This window comes from Pongo abelii, chromosome 8, assembly GCF_028885655.2.
Source record: "Pongo abelii isolate AG06213 chromosome 8, NHGRI_mPonAbe1-v2.0_pri, whole genome shotgun sequence".
NCBI classification, from domain to species: Eukaryota; Metazoa; Chordata; class Mammalia; order Primates; family Hominidae; genus Pongo; species Pongo abelii.
In genome coordinates this window covers 64,126,155-64,148,306 of record NC_071993.2, presented here as the reverse complement: position 1 = coordinate 64,148,306, position 22,152 = coordinate 64,126,155, and the positions used below count along the sequence as shown (strand labels likewise).

At 50.3% G+C, this 22,152-nt stretch overlaps 1 protein-coding gene across 2 annotated transcripts in view; it reads right to left on the bottom strand.

Annotated features, from left to right (window-relative positions):
- Positions 1-22,152, bottom strand: part of ANXA11 (annexin A11) — a 50,898-nt gene that overhangs the window by 10,050 nt on the left and 18,696 nt on the right. For both annotated transcript variants that reach the window (XM_063727594.1, XM_024253285.3), the window contains exons 2-7: positions 7,670-7,732; positions 5,668-5,783; positions 3,834-4,226; positions 2,093-2,180; positions 1,757-1,851; positions 941-1,054 (exon numbers count right to left, since the gene is read on the bottom strand). In XM_063727594.1, the coding sequence (XP_063583664.1) occupies positions 941-1,054; positions 1,757-1,851; positions 2,093-2,180; positions 3,834-4,226; positions 5,668-5,783; positions 7,670-7,724 (861 nt within the window). In that variant the 5' untranslated portion in view covers positions 7,725-7,732. The remainder of the gene's footprint in view (positions 1-940; positions 1,055-1,756; positions 1,852-2,092; positions 2,181-3,833; positions 4,227-5,667; positions 5,784-7,669; positions 7,733-22,152) is intronic.

Below are 22,152 nucleotides of genomic sequence, written 5' to 3'. Positions count from 1 at the left end.
TGAAGGAGGGAACGTTCACTGTGCTTATCAGGCCTCTGAGTGACAGGCTCCTTCTGGGCTCTAGCCTGACTCATGGGATTCCCCTTCCAAGGGAGCTGCCTGCCCCCGCCCACAGGGTGCACACAGAGCTGCGGGAATAGGCTGCCTGCCCCCGCCCACAGGGTGCACACAGAGCTGCGGGAATAGGCTGCCTGCCCTCGCCCGCAGGGTGCACACAGAGCTGCGGGACTGCACAGAATGGACAGGATCCACCCCTCGGTCAAAACCCACAGGACTGGAGGGAACAGTGAGCCCAAGCCGGGCCCGTCAGAACCTGCCCCTGTTTGGAGACCCTGCTGGTCTCTTCTGGAGCTGGGTCTCATAGGTATGCGGAGAGTGGTCGACAGGCCCCCCCCTCCCACCCCACATGAAGCAGCCACGGCAGGAGAAGCACAGAAACTGACAGAAAAGCAGGTGCTCAGGAGAGACAGAGACCAAAGAGACGTCTGGCCTGGCCCTCTCCACGCCAGGCAGCTTGGCTTTACCCACATAACTGATTCTCCACTTTTGTTCTTCTTAAACCGAAGTGTGTCTCTGTCATTTGCTAGTAACAGAGTCCTAAAGAATGAGAACGATACCAACCATGGCCTCCTACCCCTCTTCTTACCATAGAATCGCAACCTTCAAACCCTAGCTCCACCATTTCTTTAAGATGGAGAGAGACTTAAGCCTCCCTGATGATGATGGGTGCGTCATTTGCCTCTTGGGGAAATCGCAGGGAGTTCCCTTTTCTACAGCATGTGGACTCCAACCCAGGAAGGCCTGGGAGCCATACTGACAACATCAGCTGATGAGTGGGCTAGAACACAGCACACCGTCCACATCTCCTTCTGGGCTGTGTGTCCACACGCATGCACACACACACACACACATGCACACACACACATACACACATACACACCTTGATGGCTTCCTTTATCTCATAAATGTCAAAGAGGACTGGGGTCTTCATCAGAGCCAAGATTGTCTTCTCAAAGTTTCCTGACAGTTCAGATTTCAGATCTTTGATCAAATCCTGATTGGATATTCAAACAAACAAACAAACAAACAAACAAGTCTATTTTAAAAATCCACAAGAGGTGACTAATAAGAGCCATATCCCAGATTTGAGGAGCAGCAGCATGGATACCCCCAAGGGGCCTGAGAGAAAAGCCTGCTCTCAGCCCTGCCCCAAACCTCCCGAATCAGAGACCACATTTTACCAAGATGCCCAGGGGATCGGTGACACATTGAAGTGTGAGAAGCACTGGGCTAGAACACGAATCTAATCAATATTTACCGAATTTTTACCTTTCTAAGATTCAAAACCCCAGAAGTTCAAAATATGCTCATACACGCCCCTCGTACTTGGGCAGCACTCACAGGCTTTCCCTGGAAAGCCCTTGTATCAGCTAAACCCCCCAAGGTGGAAATGAAGAGGGCAGGGGAAGGAAAATGACGTTGCCACAACCTCAGTGAGATGTGGCAGAGGAAGGGCTAGAACCCAGGGCTAGATGTCTGGAGCCTCTCAGCAAACCTTGGCACCCTGTGGCATCCTTCACCTCCCAACGATGCCACCGGCTGGATGGGCAGAAGGAAATGCCCTCCTGCTCCTTACTGTCCATCCAGGACATCCGGGCCCACCCAAGGAAAAGCAGGGGTGAGCAGGGCTGTGCTGAGCCCAGGACACGCCTTGCTGTCCCGCCTTGCTGTCCCACGCCCCCACCCCGCAGCTCGCCTTGCCGTAAGCCGTCTTGAAGGAAAGTAGGATCTGCTGCCGCTGCTTGTTGGAGCGACTCCCCAGGCAGTCGATGATGGCCTGCTCATCCGTCCCTGGAGGAAGAGGCAGCAGGGGTGGGTCGGGTAGGGGTCATGAGATGCTCTGCAGCTGAGACTTCCCTGGCCTGGGCCCCTCAACTGTTCTGGGCATGCCAGCCACACCCCCACATCCACCTTCTATCACCACTGGGGCCAGGTCTGCGTCCCCCAGCTACCCCAGCCCACAGAGCCACAGTGAAAGTGCCTGGGAAATAGGGGTCAGGGGGTAGGATTTGAGCCGCCCAGGGTCTCTTACCGAAGCCTTTCATGGCCTTCCGCAGGACCTCCGCATCTCGCAGCGGGTCAAAGCCGGGAGCATCAGTGATGGTGCCTCGGCTTCCAAACTACTCGGACAAACAGTCTCAGGTAAGATGACGTGCATGCCGCCTTCCCCACATTTGAGGCTGCTCCACCCCTAGACTCTGGCAACAGCCCTTTCTCTAAGAGTTGGAGTATCTAAAGGAGTCCACAGTCAACAATGCAGAGGACTTTACGCCGAGTCTACCTAACTTGACTGTTATCTGGCCTTGTGTTCTATACTGAAGCTTTTTCCTGGCTCCATTGGCTGGGAGCCCACCTATAGCTGAGTCCTGATGCTGAAAATCTGCCCAGTGCCCAAGTCCTCCAGGGCTGGGGCTCAGGCTCCTGATGAAGGGCAGGTCTCGGGAGCAGGGGCTGTGGCCTCTCTCATCGATGCCTGGCCTCCACAGCACATGTGAGCACACATGGGTACTCCTAACAGAGCTGGCTAGCCCACGTGTCCCCTCCAGTGGATGCAGGTATTGAGCCTCCACCACTGTGCATGGCAGCCTGATGACCTCTTGATCTAGCACTGGTTCCCTCGCACTATTCTCTAGACTAGCATCTGCTGGACTTCCTCCAGACCCTGACAGCTGCAAAACCCGGCAAACTGGAACTTTCCAGGCTAAACTGTCTCCCAGTGGATTGTCTTCCTAGGGGCTGGTACAAAATGGTTATAACACAATTAAGGGGGCAGCTCAGGGAAAAGAAAAGGGAGGGAGGCTGGAGGATGGCACAGGGTGGGGGAACGTGTGGGTATGGAAGGGAAGGAGGAAAGGAGACCCTCTGTCTAAAAATAGTCATTGAGCACATACCACTACCCCTGTGCTGGCTGGTTGGACCACAGAACCATGACAACGAATTCTAGGCTCTGCAAACACGAACTGTTCTCCAAAATGAGCCAAGATCAACCCTGAAGGAACTGCCAACATTCTCCCTACCCAAAGGGAATTTTAAGAATCCTCCAAAACCTGTCTGTGGGGGGGTGCATATCAAGGGGACCGAAGACAGCTGTTGGGCACAAAGCCTTGAGACAGGTGGCCTGGGCAGTTCTTACAAAACACACAGCCCAGGCAGTAAGTGACACAGAGGAATAAGGAGTACTCGCCAGGGGTGTTCTGACCCAGCTCGCATGTGGAGCGTCTCATCACACTAGGAGAAACAGGACAGCTCCCTTGGGCCTTAAGCAACACAACCCAGAGGTGGGGAGTCTGCAAGAAGGTGACGCTCTTTGTTTTTCTGTTTTGTTTTTGTTTTTGTTTTTGTTTTTTTTTAAAGACAGTGTCTTACTCTGTCGCCTAGGCTGGAGTGAGTGCAGCGGCATGATCCCGGCTCACTGCAACCTCTGCCTCCTGGGCTGAGGTGATCCTCCCACCTCAGCCTCCAGAGTAGCTGGGCCTACAGGTATGCACCACCATGCCCAGCTAATTTTTTTTCTATTTTTAGTAGAGACAGGGTTTCACCATTTTGCCCAGGTTGGTCTTGAACTCCTGGGCTCAAGCGATCTGCCCACCTCAGCTTCCCAAAGTGCTGGGATTACAGGCATGAGCCACTGCACCTGGCCGACACTGTTTGTTAAAACAAGGAGTTGCAGCTGGAGGCCTGCGCCTTTCCCCGTCTCCCCATCTACTGGGCCATGTGTCTCCAGCCTTTGGGGCCCAGGCCTGGACCGAGGGAGGCAGTGGGCTGACACTCACCTGGGTTGGAGGCACAGCAGGGGTGACAGTCCCAGACCCCGGGTATCCTGGGTAGCTCGGCACTGGCTGCTGCTGCTGCCCAGGGAGTGGCACTGGAGGCTGACCAGGGTAGGTCACTGGTGGCTGCCCAGGGTAGGCCCCTGGGGGCTGCTGTCCGGGGGGTGGCATGGGCTGGCCTGGCACAGGGGCCCCTGGGTATGGCGGATATGAGGGCATCCCGGAGGGTGGGTTTCCTCCTGGGGGTGGATACATCCCATAGGGAGGAACAGTCTGCTGGGCAGAGGGGGGCTGCCCAAAGCCGCCAGGGGGCACTGGTGGGTAGCCAGCCCCAGGGGCCCCAGGGAACAGGTTGGGCATGTTGGCTCCTCCAAATGTCCCAGACATGTTGGCCGCCTGCAAGGACACAAAGCAGAGCCTGAGGCCAATGGGCCCCGCTGCACTCCGTCCCTCCACGCTTTTTCATACCTAAGCCAAGTCAGTCCTCACAGCATCTCTGCTTGTGGAATATGAAGTATTGTTATACCCATTTCACAGACCACAGAATGAGTTTACTTGCTCAAAGCTACACAGCCAGTAAACAGTGCAACTGGATCCAAACCAGAGATCCTCATCCCCTTCTGCAGGGGAGATGCCTTCCCTCTCCACATGGTTGCTCCTCCCATCCCAGACCACCTGGGTGAAGGTTAAGAGCTCACTGCCCAAGAAGGCGCGTGGGTCCCATATGCAGGGTTGGGGGCACCCCCATCACATCAGCCTGCTACCCACAGACACCTCTGGCAGGCATGTTCAGGTGAATCTGCACTCACCAGGAATAAAAGCCTAAATCCTTAGGATGGATAGCCTCCTATACCCTGCAAGAGCTGGACCACCAGACTTCATTTCCCATCTCACCCCCTCGCCTTTCCACTTCAGCCACACTGGCCTCTCCTCCCTGTCCCTGAGCACCTCACATCCCTTGGCACCTCAGGGCACTGGCATTCCCTAGACATCCATACAGCACTTCCTTCCCCTGATGCAGGTCTTTGCTCACACATCCTCTTTTCAGCCAGACCCACCTTACCGCTAACTTAAAATCATTATCCTTACATCACCCCACCCCCACTCCTGACCCCTTTACCCTGGTCATCTTGTTCCCATGGCACCTACACTTTCAATAACATCACATCGTTGACTTAAGTTACTGCCTGTCTTTTCCCCATAGATGATAAATGCAGCACAGCTGAGATTTTTGTTTGTTTTATTCACATATCCCCAGTGCCTAGAACTGGGCCTAGCACAAATTAGGGTGTGTATTGGTTGCATCATTTCCTCTAAGCATACGTTTGTTTTCAAATCATAAACTAAGCATACGTTTGTTTTCAAATCATAAAATGTATTATTTTAAAAGTGAAGCAACAAATTTAAAAAGTAGCATGTCTGCCCAAGATACCTGCCACACACCCACCAAGGCCTAACCAGAAGAGCCCTCCATATGTACACACATGCACACGCAGGTATATGAATGTGGATACTCATACATAGCACATGCATGCACACTCATGCACATACCCTCGCCACCTTCCCAACCCTAACCCCGCAGGGCTGAAAGGGACCTGTGAGATCATCTGGTCCCCTTCCCCTCATTTTACAGATGGGAAAAGTGAGACCCAGAGAGGGGCAGAGAGCAGGTGGCAGAAGCCTGATGAAAACCCTGTTCTAAGGTACGGCTCAACACACTACACACCACAGCAACACACACATAGACAACTCCGGAGCCCCAGAGGCCAGCAGCTTTGATTCCTCTGGCCACGCAGGTGTGGCCCCTGGGCTGCCTCAGCAGGAGGGCTGGACTCACCATTCCCGAGAGGTAGTCCTGGTTGAACTGCCCCGCATAGTTGGCCACGTTATCCAGCCCGATGGGGGGCATGCTGGGCGGAGGAGGGTAGGCAGCACCTCCCCAGGGACCACCACCTGAAAGCAACACCAAGCCCGTTAGCCCCCTGCCAGTCCCCCACCACACAGGGAAAGGCAGAGATGGGAGCTCCCAGGTGGTCAGGAACGGAGGCCCAGTAGAGCCTCAAGCCTCGGGACGCCACAGACCACATGAAAACACCAGGAGGAAAGTCTCTCCCTATCCCACTGGCAGAGGAGGGGAAACCTTCCCCTCTTCCCAGGGAGGAAGGTGGAGTTCCCCAAACACTCCCAAGACCCTCTGTGAGGTATTAAGGAAGTTGGGAGAGCCCAGGCAGGCTCTGCCCTCCCAAGTTCACCATCATGGAGCAGGAGGACAGACAATGACAGACTGTTGGGGGACACCATGCTGAGCCCATGACAGAGGTGACCATATGGAGCTCTGAGATTTCAGTAATGCGAAGGTATTGGCAGGAGGGGGTTTGCTGTTTGCTATTACAAGTCTGTAAAAGGCAGGGAGAAGCAGGATAAGAGGCTGGAGGGAGATGGGGCTGGGTCATGGTAAACACAGATACCAGTCCACAAGAGGACAGGAAGAAACAGAGGTGAAAAGCCCGCTCTGAAACCAGCAGGACCGGTATGTGCCCTGGGGCAAGGCTTTCACCCTCCTTAGGCTTGTTTCCTCAGCTGACAAATGGGCTAATGGTGAGTGTATGCCTAGACTGCTATGACGAAGACTGAGTTAACGCCTGCAGGGCTCAGCTGGGTGCCCGATGGGCATTCGACATCATCATGGGGCCTCTGGCCTCTTAGATGCTTTCCTGTACATGGTAGCTTCGGATCGGCTCTTCATCTCCAGGGCTCCAGACCCTCCAGGAAGAACCTTTCCTAAATCTCCTGCCTCCTCCTCTCTTGCTGCTCAGAGGCTTCTCAGCTGTGCTAGCAAAGGTGGCAGTGGCAGGATCTGGATGGCAGGATTTCTACTATAGAGAGGGAACCGAGAACAGTGCCAGCCAACCTGGGGTGGGCTCGTTCAGAGGGCAGTGGCCCAGCTCAGCTCCTAATGTGCCCTGGGACAGCAGCTGAGCCGCCTCTCGGTCTGAGTCTGTTCTTCACCTGCTGAATGGGAGGGAAGGTAAATGGCCTGCAGGTCAGGGGTGCTCAAACCACAGGACCTCAGCTCCAAAGAAATGAATGATGCCTAGAGTCCCCTGGGGCGAGGGGCAGCGGCTCAGGCACCCTCAGGATGACCAGCCTTGGAACGGCCCTCTTCTCCCCTTGGTCTCATGAGCCCTCATATTTCCTTTCCCACAGTGGGGACCAAATCTCATTTGAGGACCAAAAGGGGCCAGGGCCAGAGAAGATGACTTCTCCATGTGACTACCCACTGCTCCTGCAGAAAACAGGGAGTGAGTGACCTTTGACCCTTAGCATCTGCCTCCACTTCCTCTCTTGGCAAGGGAGATCTTGTTGCTGCAAACCCACACACCTTGAGCAGAGGGTAGGAGAGGTGGCAAGGGGCAACCATCACCTAGCAATGCTTTGGGGGACACCGCGTCGCTCTGCCTGCCTATCTCATCAGTATCCAGGACCACCTAATGAGGGAGAAATCCTTGAAGCAATTTTGCAGAGAAGAAAACTGAGTCTCAAAGTGACAGCATTTGCCCACTGTTACTAGAGAGTAAGGCAAGAGACCCAGCCCTGGTCCTGGTCCAGGGCTTTCTGGAGCCAGTTTCAAACCCAGGCCTCCCATGGCCTCAGCGTCATGCTCTTCTCCAGCCCCTGCCTCAGCTGGCTGTCCCTCTACTCCTGTTGTCCTCTCCTCCCCTGCTGGGCCGTGCTGTGAGGGGAGGAGGGGAGTGAGGAAACTACTGTTCTCCCCTCTCCACTCCCAGCCACTGTACAGAGGCAGCATTCACTCTCCTCCCCACCCCAGACCCTCTTACCTGGTGCAGCTGGTGGGTAGCCACCTGGGGGTGGGGGATAGCCAGGGTAGCTCATGGTTAGATCTGGAAGAGAAGACAAAAGCACATTCAGGCTCTGCCTGGGAGCCCCTGCTGGCCTGTGGGACCCAGCTTCTCCAGAGGGCAGCCACCACCACAACCGGGACGCTGCAGGAGAAGCTGCTGCATCTGCCCTGCTTGTCGCAGACCAGTTCACTGTCTCCTGCTGGCGCCTCCAGCTAGAAACAGTACCCACCAGCATGCTGCCTGACTTCTGGGCCAGGGTCACACCCCCGGCCCCACCCACAGTGACAGGATTCACTGCCCAGGAGCCTGTTTCCTTGAAAGGCCCTCTCACTGAAGCTTTGCTCCTGCCTCTGCTGGCAAGGGTGCAGTGCGCCTCTGGGCCTGTTCTCCCACCTCAGAGGTAGAGATGCACTGCCTCATTCTCAGGACTCCAGTTCTGTCTACTTATCTTCCTGTGTCCTTACTGCCATCCCTCCAGCAACAGGGGAAGTCAGAGGCCCCTGTCTCTCTTCATTCTCCAACCTCTGGTTCATCAGGCAAGGGGACTTGGTAAGGTATGGAATCATCGTTCCTAGAAGCAAAAAGGACCCTCAAGAGGTTCATCTGATGCAGGGTGAAGAACCAGGGCAAATGAGGCAGCACCACCCTGTTTCTGCAGCAGAGGCTGCTGATTAAAAGAAGTAAGTGATTTGCAGATCTGTCAGTAAGGGAAGAAGAGAGGCCTGGACAAGTGCCAGGTGAGACACCTGCTCTCACAAAGTCCCTCTGAACATGGATCCCTTGGCAATGTCCCCTGACAGTTAAATTGTGAGGAAGGACACAGATCTGCTGTGACACCAGCCACATTGTGCAACCTGCCTGCTCTTGCTAATAGCAGCTGCTGCTGCAGTTTGCAGAGACACCCAATGGTAGGCAGGCATGTGAGGAAACCTGTAGGCCCCCTCAACAATCACACCTGCTCGTCTTGGGTACGTGGCCTCTTTTTACACACTGGGTCTCACGCTGAAATGCATATCAGAATCACCTGATGGGATTGTTAAAACACATTGCTGGGCTCCACCACCAAGAGTTTCTGAGACAGTGGAACCAGTTTTTGCATTCTGAACAAGTTCCCAGATGATGTTACCGGTCCAGGGAACCCACTTTGAAGACCACTGTTCTGGCCACGCTATCCAACTATGAGTCTAGCTGCCCTTCATATCTATCTTGAAGAACTGGACCTGTTGGGTTTTGTTTGAGACAGGGTCTCACTCTGTCACCCAGGCTGGAGTGCACTGGCACAATCATGGCTCACTGCAGCCTTGACCTCCTGGGCTCAGGTAATCCTCCTGCCTCAGCCTCCTAAAGACATGTGCCACCACACCCAGCTAATTTTTTTTTTTTTTTTTGAGAGTCTTACTATGTTGCCCAGGCTGGTATATGCTGTTCTTTTTAAGTTTTTATTATTTATTTTTATTTTTTTGAGACAGGGTCTCACTCTGTAACTCAGGCTGGAGTGCAATGGTGTGATCTCGGCTCACTGCAACCTCTGCCTCCTGGGTTCAAGTGATTCTCCTGCCTCAGCCTCCCAAGTAGCTAGGATTACAGGTGCCCGCCACCACGCCTGGCTAATTTTTGTATTTTTAGTAGAGACGGGGTTTCACCATGTTGGCCAGGCTGGTCTCGAACTCCTGGCCTCAGGTGATCTGCCTGCCTTGGCTTCCCAAAGTGTTAAGATTACAGACATGAGCCACCACGCCTGGCCTACTTTTATTTTTTAAACAGGGTCTCACTCTATCACCCAGGCTGGAGTGCAGTGGTGTAATCTCAGCTCACTGTAACCTCCACCTCCTGGGATCAAGGGATTCTTGTACCTCAGCCTCCAACAGGAGGGCGCAACCATCCCTGGCTAATTTTTGTATTTTTAGTAGAGATGGAGTTTCACCATGTTGGCCAGGCTGGTCTGAACTCCTGGCCTCAAGTGATCTGCCTGCCGCGGCCTCCCACAGTGCTGGGATTACAGGCATGAGCCACCGTGCCTGGCCTACATGCTGTTTTTAAGGAAGCTAAAGAACTTCCTTAAGGTACCACCGGTCCCCATAGGGTGGGCCTGGTTTTCAGCCCTATGGGTGTAGTCATTTGTTTGAGTCAGTAGGTCCAGAGGTGACTGCAGGCAAAGCCCTATGGCTTTGGAGAAAGCTGGAATTGGCTCCCTGTAGTGTGGACCAAGGACCTACTCCTTGCACAGCTTTCGGTCTCTCTGAGCCCCTAAGCACGTGGTGGATGAGGTCCCTGGTGGCATCACCTTCAGAGAGGGTGTCCCTGAGGCTGGGTGGGCTGTCAGTACAAAGCCCTCCCCATCCTGGCCCCAGCCTGACCCTTCTGCCCAGACTCTGCCAAACCCTCAGACTTCACTGGTGAGGCGGTAACCTGGGGGATGTAAATGACCAGTGGGCCAGGAACCTTCTAATAGGAGGAACTGCCCCACAGGTGAGCAGGAAGAGCCGGGATGGTGTCTCTGCCACCTTCCTCTCTGGAGACACCACTAGGCAGGACCTTTGAGCACCAAAGACACTCTCCACTCCTGGCCTCCTCTCAGAGAAATGAAGCCAAAAGCTCCATCCACAGCCAGGCCAGGGAAAAAACCCAAGAAACAAAAGCTGGATACCACCCTGTTCCTTATACCGAGTAAATTCCAGCCAGGCCAAATAATGCAATGAAAGAAGTAGCCCCAAGAACCAACAGCATAAAATAAAATTTCAGCATAAGAGACAAATTTAAAAAAATAAAGATGAGAAAAAAACTTAGGAAAAAAGTTTTATTAATATAATAAGAAAAAGATCAATAACCACAAGAGAAACTGTCAAATGATGTGACCAGATCTGGCAGTTACAGAAAAGGAGCTGAAGATGTTCACCTTCACCAATGTGCTGAGGAAATCACCAATTAAAAATACACAGATGTCGGCTGGGCGCAGTGGCTTGCGCCTGTAATCCCAGCACTTTGGGAGGCCGAGGTGGGCGAATCACCTGAGGTCAGGAGTTCGAGACCAGCCTGGCCATGGTGAAACCCTGTCTCTACTAAAAATACAAAAATTAGCCAGGCATGGTGGTGGGTGCCTGTAATACCAGCTACTCGGGAGGCAGGAGAATGGCTGGAACCTGGGAGGCAGAGGTTGTAGTGAGCCAAGATTGTGCCACTGCACTCCAGCCTGGGTGACAAAGCGAGACTCCATCTCCAAAATAAATAAATAAATAAAATACAGAGATATCAAAATTTAAAATGACACACCTTTGACTCAGCAACTCTACTTCTGTGTCTTTCCCAGACACACACCTGTGTGAAATGTCATACAGACATGAATTTTACTACAGCCTTATCTGCAACAACTCCTAAACCTCCACCAATGAGGCTGGTTAAATAAACCACAACAGATCCAACAATGGATACTCTGTAGCTATTTCTGGAATTAGCCAGCTCTGTATATGGAAAGATGAAATGACCACCATTATTAATCAAGATGCAGTACTGTGTATGTACTAAGCTAATAAAAACCCCAGAAACATACAAACTAAGTGGTTCCTGTGTGTATACGTGCACGGACATCCTTGGAATGACACACAAGAAACTAGCTAACACTAGCTGCCTCTCCAGAGGAAAGCTGGGGCTAGAAAATCAGGCTTCCGGTTTAGATCTGTTCCCTGTGCATTTCTGCCACATGTATGTATTGGCCATTAAACAACTTTTAAAAAGGCCCAATTCAGGTGCAGATTTCTGAGCTCACTTGAGGCTAGCCCTCTGGCCCCCAAAGTCCTGGCTGGTCTTCCAAGACTAAAAGAACACACACAGGGTCCATTCAGTTCCAGGCAGCCTTGGTAACCCTGGAGGGCCTGCAGGCCAGCCTTGATGGCGCTCGTGGAGCTCATTCCTGGGGTAGCTTTTAACGGAGTTCCCAAGCAGGAGTCAAAATCTGCCTCCTGGCTAGGAGCTCTGCCCTGCACGGCCCCACAGGGCAGGACGAACCCACTGTGAGCTGTGGTCCTGCAACCCTGGGTCTTCCCCTCTCCCCAAGATACACCTCTAGTCCTCCCTTCTTAGAAAGAATAGCCTCATTTTTCCCTCTATCATTCTCTGCCTGAAATAGTTTCAAGCCTGCTCCCCACTATTTTTTTTTTTTTTTTTTTGAGATGGAGTCTCACTGTGTCACCCAGGCTGCAGTGCAGTGGCGCGATCTCGGCTCACTGCAACCTCCACCTCCTCGGTTCAAGCAATTGTCCTGCCGCAGCTTCCCAAGTAGCTGGGACTACAGGCACCTGAGGCACCTGCCACCATGCCAGGCTGATTTTTGTATTTTTAGTAGAGACAGAGTTTCACTATGTTGGCCAAGCTGGTCTCAAACTCCCAACCTCAGATGATCCACCCGCCTCGGCCTCCCAAAGTTCTGGGATTACATGCCTGGCCTGACCCCACTCTTATCTTTCTCTTTTAGATCTTTTCAGGACCAAAGGCCCCAGGTATGGTCTGAAGAGTGCAGGGCGGGACCTTCATCTCCCTCCAGTGGATGCTACTCCCTACCTCCCCGGACTGGTACACGTGGGTTTTCCAGGCCACGGAGACCTTATGTGAGCTCCTATGAAATTTCTCCCCTGGGTTCTGCCCATTGCTCCAGTCTGCTGAGACCTTCTGGGATTCTGCTCAACATCAAACATGTTCCCCCTCTCTCAGCTTTGTTTTACATCCACGGATGCGATAAGCATGGCATTTGTGTTCTGCCAAGTAACCATGATGAAAGGGCCAACGAGGGACACTACAGAACTGTCATACCCAGAACTCCCCAGTTCAACATCAAACACTAGGCATCATGTGGGTGCAGGCATTTAACCAGCTCTCCCCCAACTCACTCTGCCACCACCCAGTACACATTTCTCCACATGCCCAAGTGAGAGTTCTAGCACATCTACTCTGAAGAGAGTCTGTTTATCTGCCTAATTACCCCCCCAAGAGAAAAGTAAATGCAGCCCAATAGCCAGGGGTGACCTTCAGGTGGACACAGGCTCCCAGCGCTGACCAATCTCCCCCCCCAGCTATCCATGTTCTAGGAGGCTAGAGGCTGCAGGATTAGCACACTACTCTCTGACTCACAGAAGCAGCATTCTTCTCCTCCTTTTCTTTGAAAATTAAGAAATCTGCTCATGGTCCAGTCTTCTGGTAACTGTGACCTCTGCATTTTTTCAAAAGAGGCCACCGCAAGGGGCTGTCCTTGGAGATATTGTTCCTGGCACCCCAGGGCTGCCATATCTGGGCTCGGCAGGACTTCTAAGGCCCTCATGTCCCCCTCCCTAGCCTGTCCAGCCCCCACTCTCCAGGAGAGAGGCAACACAGTGAGCTATAATCCAGCAGATCTGCTCTCTCTCTCTGGCATCCATGAGAATCATACCTTTCGCCCTGACCAATGCCTCTCTCCTCCTTCTTTCCTTGTGTGGGGCAAGGGACATGCTTCACAGTGCTGGTGCAATTCTGATGGCCGGGGCATGTCCCCCGTTCTACGCCTGCTTCTGATCATGGCCCTCTGACATGGGGACTCACTGGAGAGGGCCTCCTGCACACAGCAGGCAGCCGGCCTCCTTAGGGATTGGTCCAATTCTTAGAAACCTGTCTCTGGGGACCTTCTGGCCTCTGGTCCTGCCTCTCAGGGCAGGCTGCAGCACAAATACCGCCCTTCCTTCCTCACTGTGACCATCCACCTGCAGCTGTGCACCTAATTTCATCCAGCTGGGGCCCTCTCCAGTTAAATCGGTGCTTCTGGAAAACAGTCCCCTATAGGGCTTGTTAAAACACAGACTGCTGGGCCCCACCTCCAGAGTCTCTGAATCAGTGTCTCTGGGGCAGAGCCCAAGAAGTTGCATTTCCAATGGCTCCCAGGTGATGCTGATGCTGCCTGCCTGCAGGCCACACTGCTTCATCATGCATGATAATCACCTGGAGAGCTCGCTAAACATGCTGGCGCCCTAGCCCCCATATTCTGGGCCTTTTAACCTGGGAAAGGCCCAGGAATCTGAAGTGTAAACAAGCATACATACCCCCCAGTCCCCAGTAATTCTGATGTAACTGGTTCTGTGGTCCACACTCTAGGAAACACCCTTTCCCTTAAGGTATTGGACACTCTCTAGCTTATCTGATCTCACTCTTTGATATGGTTTGGATTTGTGTCCCTGTCCAAATTGTAATTTGTAATTACAATACAATCGAATTGTAATTCCCAGCACTGGAGGTGGGGCCAGGTGGCAGTTGACTGGATCGTGGGGGCAGATTTCCCCCTTTGGTGCTGTTCTCATGATAGGGTTCTGGTGAGAGCTGGTTTTTTAAAAGCGTGTAGCACCTCCTCCCCACACCTCTCTTCCTCCTGCTCCAGCCAGGTTAAGATCTGCCTGCCACATGATTGTAAGTTTCCTAAGGCCTCCCCAAGCAGATGCCAACATCATGCTTTCCCTCACTTGGAGAGCTCGCTAAAAATGCTGGTCCCTTGGCTCCCATATTCTGGGCCCTTCAATCTGGGATAGGCCCAGCCTGCAGAACTGTGAGCCAATTAAACCTCTTTTCTTTATAAATTACCCAGTTTCAGATATTTCTTTATAGTTGTGTGAGAATGGATGAATACACTCTTCTTCACAATAGTAAGCTCTAGGGACACGGACTAGACCTAAGCACCCCCACAGTTGTATGGCAGATGCACCTGACAGCAATCACTTAAGCATACCCAGAACGACCCTATAGTCTAAGAAGAATGTGTGTTCAGAGTTCTGAGCTGAGGAATTGTGGCCAACCTGGAGATCCATTCCTTATCTATAAGGAACATCAGAACCCCTAAGCCATTCCATGGGATGCAGGCCATACAGGAGATCAAGGCCCTTTGTTCTGCGTTAAATGAAGGTTGCCAGGTGGAGGTAGTTAGGAAGGAGGATGCTAAATTAAAATGCTATACAAACTGCATGCTTTTTACAAACAGTAGTGGTCCTCCCATCCAGCCTGCTGCCACTGGACCGCCCCATATGTAAGTCCCCTCAATAAGCCCTATGCCTTGTTTGTTGGCTCTGGGTCTCTTCTTCGGCCTCTCAAACATGGTGCCATTCCTACTAAAGTTGACAGGAGTCTGGCATGACAGCACTGCACCAGAAGCCAGCCTCAAAGCGTTCGGTGAATGCCAAAAGCATAGAGCGGCTATCTGGGGGTGCTTCTCAGTGGCTGCAAAACGGCCTGTTCCCTAGAGCCATGTTATATGTACGTAAGTGTACCATTCAATTCCACAGGCTCTAAAAGGGTACTAGCTGGAGTCCCCTAACACAGGAATCTAGAAATGCTACACTGGGACAGGAGGCAACTGCCAGAGCAAAAAGAGCCTCACTGCCCCGACTCAGTCATCCCCCTACCAAAAGGGAAGCCTTGCTGTGTCTCTACCCAACAATGGGAGGTGGAGATATGGGCTCCAGCCACCAGCAAGGCTAGGCCATGCACATTTGCTGGTGTCCTGCCTGACTTCAGGGATACAGAAGGGAAAGGAGGGGTGGATGGTGTTAGTGCCATGCCTGGGACTCTGGAGTGTCCTCCCCAGAAAGACAGCACAGGGCTCATTTGGGAACAGAGCCTACATCAGGCTAATGCTGAGAGGCAAGGGCCTAGAAACATCATCTTGGGCCAGAAGCCACACAGCAGTGACACCCCCTGGCCCTCAGGGCCTAACAGCAAACCAAGCAGACCTGGACTAGAGTGGATGCTTTCGTGGAGTGATTTTCCATTGGCCTTCCCCAGCCTGGTGGCTGGAATATTCATTTGTATATTAGTGTTTTTTTTGTTTTTTTTTAACATTAGATCCTTAACCTGTTTTTACACACACACACACACAATTTTTTAAAATACTTTCCCCATAAGGCTGCATCCATAAAATTTAAATATATCATTGCTATTGTTTAAATGTATCCCCCAAAGTTCATGTGCTGCAAACTTAAATACAACTGTTCTGAGAGGCGGGACCTTTAAGAGGCTCTACCCTCACGAATGGATTAATGTGTTAACAGAGGAAGTGGGCTCCTTACCACCAGTGTGTTTGTTACAAAAGTATAACATGCTCTCTCTTACCCACATGATGTCTTCTGCCATGTTATGAAGCAGCAAGAAGGCCCTTGCCAGATGCAGCCTCACGATCTTCTCAGCCTCCAGAACTGTGAGCCAAATAAGCTACTATTGCTTATAAATTACTCAGTCTGTGATATTTTGTTAGAGCAGCACAAAATTAACTAAGACAATAGTTTAAACCATGCAGGTCCAATAATTCCTGCTGATATATTCTTTAAAATGAAAAGACGAGACCAGGCACAGTGGCCCATGCCTATAATCCCAGCACTTTGGGAGGCTGACGCAGGCAGATCATTTGAGCTCAGAAGTTTGAGACCAGCCTGGGCAACATAATGAGACCCTGTCATTACAAAATACAAAAAAATTAGCCGAGCACCATGGCATGTGACTGTGGTCCCAGCTACTCTACTCAGGAGGCTGAGGCAGGAGAATCATTTGAGCCTGGGAGGTGGAGGTTGCAGTGAGCCCAGATCACGCCATTGCATTCCAGCCTGGGCGATGGAAGTGAAACCCTGTCTCAAAAAAATAAAAAATAAATAAATAAAATAAAATGAAAGGAAGAAAAAACAAGCCATAGAATGGGAGAAAATAAATGCAATAGACATATCCGATAAAGGGACTACTATCCAAAATATACAAAGAACTCTTAAATCTCAACAAGAAAACCTTACAATTTAAAAAATAGGCAAAAGACCTGAACAGACACTTCACCGAAGAGGATATATAGGTGGCAAATAAGCATATGAAAAGACGCTCAACATGTCATTAATAAATTGCAAATGAAAACAATAAGATACTACTATACACCTATTAGAATGGCCAAAATCCAAAACACCGATAACACCAAATGCTGGTGAGGATACAGAGCAATGGGAACTTTCATTCATCGCTGGTGGGGATGTAAAGCGGTATAGCCACTTTGGAAGACAGTTTGGTGGTTTCTTACAAAACTAAACATAGTTTTACCAATGATCCAGCAATCATGCTCTTGGTATTTACCCAAATGAGCTGAAAACTTCTGCCGTACACAAAACCTGCTCACGGACATTCACAGTAGTGTTATTCATAATGGCCAACAATTTGGAAGCACCCAAGGTTACACGCTGTATAATTCTAACTCCACGATATTCTAGAGAAAGCAACTATGGTGACAGCGAAAAGATGAGTAGCTGCCAGAGGTCGGGGAGGAAAGAACGAATAGGTGGAGCACAGGAATAGTAGGGCAGTAAAACTATTCTGTGTGGTGCTGTAATGATGGATACACGTCACTACACATTAGCCAAAACCCGGAGATATTCAACACCAAGAGTGAACCCTAATGTAAACTATGGACTTGGGGTGGTAGTGACGTGTCAATGTTGCTTCCCTGATTGTAACAATATACCACTGTGGTGGGAATGCTAATGGCGGGGGGTGCAAGTGTGGGGGCAGGGGGACAGGGAAACTCTGTGGTTTCCACTTAATTTTGCTGTAAATCTATAACCACTCTAAAAAATAAATTTTATTTAACAAATAAAAGGAATACAAGCGCACTGTAGGGAAATTCAAACAGAACAGAAACACACAAAATGAAAAGCAAGCATTCTTCCCTCTATCCTTGTACACAAAGGTCACCACCAAGCAGTTTTCAACGTATAGTTTAAAACAGACAGAAATGTATAATACATGTGTATATATATTTACATAAATATATAAATGTATATGCATATGTGTTTATACATGCTCAGATATACGTACATTTTGTTTTGGCTTTAAGTTCTGGGATACATGTGCAGAACATGCAGGTTTGCTACATAGTTATACATGTGCCACGGTGGTTTGCTGCACCTATCAACCTGTTACCTAGGTTTTGAACCCCGCATGCATTAGGAATTTGTCCTAATGCTCTCCCTCCCTTGGCCCCCCATTCCCCATATATGTACATAATTTTTTTTAAAAGAGGAAAGAAACTGACGCATCTGCAAACTCTCTTCACTCCAGCAGAAGGCTCAGCTCTGGTTAAGTAATGGCTCAGGTGATAATGTGATATAAGAAATATGTGTCTGGCAGTCTTGTGGGACTGAGCCCTTTAACCTATAGGGTCTGCAGTGACTCCAGTTAGGGTCAGAATTGAGCTGCATTATAGGACACCCAGTTAGAGTCAGAGAATTGGTCAGTGTGGGGGAAAAAAAAATCTGGTCACAGGGTGAAGTGTTGAGAGTTTTGCTTGGAGTTTTCCTTCTTAGTTCATATTCTGACCTGGTGCCCCTCCTGGCATGGGCTGGGGAAATGAAGACTTAGTTAGCCCTGAGCTGATGTGAGAGGCTCACGACCTCCACACAGTGCCCTGTGAGTGGCTAGGCACTCGTCCCAGGTCACTGGGCAGGAGAGAGGGAGGCACCAGGTTAGAGCAAGGTGCAGACAAGGGCCTGGAGCCCAGAACTCAAGATGGAAGGTCCAAGACAAGGCAGAAACGTCTACTACGGTAGCCCTGTTCCAAGGATCTCAGCCAGAAAAGGATCTCAGCCAGCAACCTGAGACCAGGCCTCCTCTCCCAGACCTCGCTTGACCCATGGGCAAAACCAGGGGCATCCCTTTTTGAGGTCCTTCCTTCCTCTGGGATCTTAGGATTTCTGAAGGGGGCCTCTTTCAGCTTTCACCCCAAATCCTAGACTTACAGACTCACAAAATGTCCACATTGGAAGAGATCATGCTCTAACTTCCTCAGTTTTGCAGCTAAAATACACCAGGGACATGGCTTGCTCACATCACATGGGTGTAGCGGAGAGGGTCTGTGGTACAGCCTGGCCCACTGGCAGCTGATGACAAAACCTGACATTCCCTCACAGTGCTGCATTGCAAAACATGTGCCACTTCTGTCCAAGCTGGGCTGGCTTCACTGGTGGTCCCAGTGGGCCCTGCCCTTGGCAAACTACTTGAAGACCCCTCCTCCAAGGGCAAAAGGAGACAGTGCAATAAGCATGCTTTAAACAAGGGTCTGCCAAGGCCATTCCTCACAGCCAGAAGGTTCCAGAAACCCTCAGTGCATCAGCTCATACTTCCCCCATAACTATGAAGACGAGGGAAGGCAGATAGAGCCCAAGCTCTGCCCCACACACCCCTTCAGTGGCAGGAGCTGGCCCCAGCGGACCACGTACCTAACTGTGGCTGTGGAATCCCATGGAGTGAGCCACAATCCTAATTAATCCATTAATCACAGAGGCGCTGATTAATAATGGTCGACTTTTTTCGCAACGTTTTGTTATGGAGCACATATATAAAACAGAACAGTTTAATAAACCATCATCCCTCAGCTTCAACAATTATCACCTCAAGGCCCATCTTGATTCATCCCGAACCCCACCCACACCCCCGTATTGTTTTGAAGCAAATCCCAGACATCATATATTATTTCATCTGTAACTGTTCATATCTCTAAATGTTAGGAACTTTAAATTTATATTTAAATTTATAGTAATATATATATTAGTATATATATAGTATATATATTATATATATTAGTATATATATAGTATATATATTATATATATTAGTATATATATAGTAATATATATAAATAATATATATATTTAAATTATATTAAATTATATCTATGTATTTATTACATACAGATGCTCCCTGACTTATGATGGGGTTACATCCAAATAAACCCATCATGAGTTGAAAATGCACTTAATGCTGGCAACACGGCAGTCCCCAACTTATGATGGTTCGACTTACGATTTTTCAACTTTATGATGGTGCAAGAGTGACATGCACTCAATAAAAACCGTAGCCTCATTGTAACCCCATCAAAAGTGGAGGAGCCGGTTACACCCCTTCTGAAAGTGATGTAACCCCATCATAAAGTTGAAAAACTGTAAGTTCAACCATCTTGAGTCAGGGACCGTGTGTGTGTGTGTGTGTGTGTGTGTGTGTGAGACAGAGAGACAGAGAGTGTGTTTATATAACTAATATGAGAGAGAGAGAGAGAGACAGACAGAGAGTGTGTTTATATAACAATAATACAGCTGGGACTCTAAGTTGAGATCAGGCTTCTACACCAGCAAAAGACTCAGGTGCTGATTCACCTTAGGAAGAGTATGAGCTTGGAATGCTTGAGGGGGCACTTGTCAATACAAGACAGCCAGAAAACCAACCTCCCCAGGACTCTTCAAGACGGTCAGAAAACCAACCTCCCCAGGACTCTTCCAGGACCACTGAGCTCTACCTAGTGGTGATGCTGCCAACCATCTGCAAATGTTTTCCAGAGTCAAAAATGCAGTCCCACAGCCTTGTTCACCACTGTTACCCCAGCATCTGGCTGAATGTGCACCCCATAAATGCAGCTTGAGTGAAGAATGGATGGAGTTCTGGGGACTGGCCTCTGCTTTGCCCGTTAGTCAATTTTCTCCTTTACAACCTCTTCCTTCATTGGCTCCTGAGATTATTTAAGTATCAAATAGGATGTATTTGGCCTGTAGGGCAAGGAACAGCATAATAAACACTTATAAATCCAAGGCTCTCAGCAAGGACATCACACTCCCACAATATGCATTTTGGCCTTCTGTAGAGCAGAACCCACCTGGTGCATGACAGTCAACTGATGGACAGCTGAATAGCTACAAGTATCCGGAGGATACACGCTCCAAACAATTCCTCCAGGCATCAGGTCTGTTCATTTTCACTATAAGTCTGTTTGCTTCTGAACACCTACCATCTACTGCCCCCAGAAGTCTTGCTCAGATCTAACCAGGATGCCCAGATCCAGCTCAGCTTCACTTAGAAGCAGACAGCACGATGGGCAGCTCAGTGCTGCCTGGAATGTGTTCCCTGACACCAGCTTCATACCTTGCAAGTTGTGAAGTTAGAAGGCACACAGTTTAAGGAGCAAGACAGGCAGACAAGAGCAAGAGATTAGTTGCCCGAAAAGTTTAGAAAATGTTTACTACATATAGTTATGTACTATAACTACACATCCCCTTTCCAGGAAACTGCCAATTTGCAATAGCGTAATAAAAGCTCTGATAAATCCTGTAACAAAGGTGCCTGCTTAACTCTATCCTCAAATTTCCCAAACTAATTAGGCCATAATAATAGTTACCATTTATTGAATGCTTACTATGTGCCAGGCACTGTTAAGTGCTTCACATGGAACTGAACTTTATAACAACTCTATAAGGCAAATACTAAAATTATCCTTCTCATATCAGAAATGAAGACTGAGGGACAGAGAGGCTGTGTAACTTGCTCAAGGTTATAGCTATTGAATGGCTGAGCCAGGCAGTCCGCTTCCAAAGCCCGGACTTTACCACTACACTATACTTCCTCACAGAGCCCACTGGCCCCAGGAACTAGTATTTTAAGAACAGAGCTTTAGAAACACTGGTATGATGAAATAGCATGGAATTCGGAATCAGGATACCTGGCTTCTAAGTCCGGTTTCACTGTATGATCCCAGGTACTTCACTAAAGGCAATGGAGGATGGTGAGAAGAACATGGACTCTGAAGCCAGACTACTCAGGTTCACATCCTAGTCCTGCTCCCCACCAGCAACGCGATCTTGACAGTTTACGAGACCTTTCTGCACCTCAGTTTTCCCATCTGTAAAATGGGGATATTAACAGTTTAATACCAAGTTTGTTCCCATTGTATCATGTAACATATTATGACATCCTGTTTCTCCAAAACAAAATAAGAAAGAGAGGACCCTGGGCCATTTGATAATGCCCAGGATGAGAACTGTGGGGACTGAAGGGGGAAGGGGGGGGTGGGAGAGAAACATGGAACTGGGGAGGGTCAGGGCAGTGTGACGGGTGGAGGATGGGAGTGGGGAGCACACTGGCATGGCTGTGTTGGATTTTCCAGCCTCCCAATAGAGAAAGCACCAACAGGAAATTGGCACTGTTTTCTTTCCATCCCCTCCACATGCCTGGGTGTATGGGGGCCTGCTCCACTCCAAGAGTAGAGGGGGCAGCGAAGGCAAGACTGATGGTGGAGGGAGGCCACCGGGCAGGGAGATCTGAAAGACCCTCGGAGAGTAAACCTGCCTGGGAGAGGGACCCGCAGAGGCGGGGCCTCGGCCTGCATGAAGCTCCAACCCTGCAGGCACCAGAGCCTGTCCTCAGAACTTTCACTGAGGTGTGGCACGGATGAGGCCATCTTCTCTCCTCCTGCCTGCCTCTCCAGACCAGGTGCTGAGAAGGGGGATGGGGGCAAGTGAGGAGGAACTCACTTTCCATACAAGGCAGGCCGAGAGCACACAGCGTCACACGCAGGTCTCTCCGTCACGCTCCTCCACAGCAGGCTTCCCTGCAAGCCAGGCCACTCCTCTTTGTGGGCAGAGTCACCTCTGAGGCCTGCCCACACC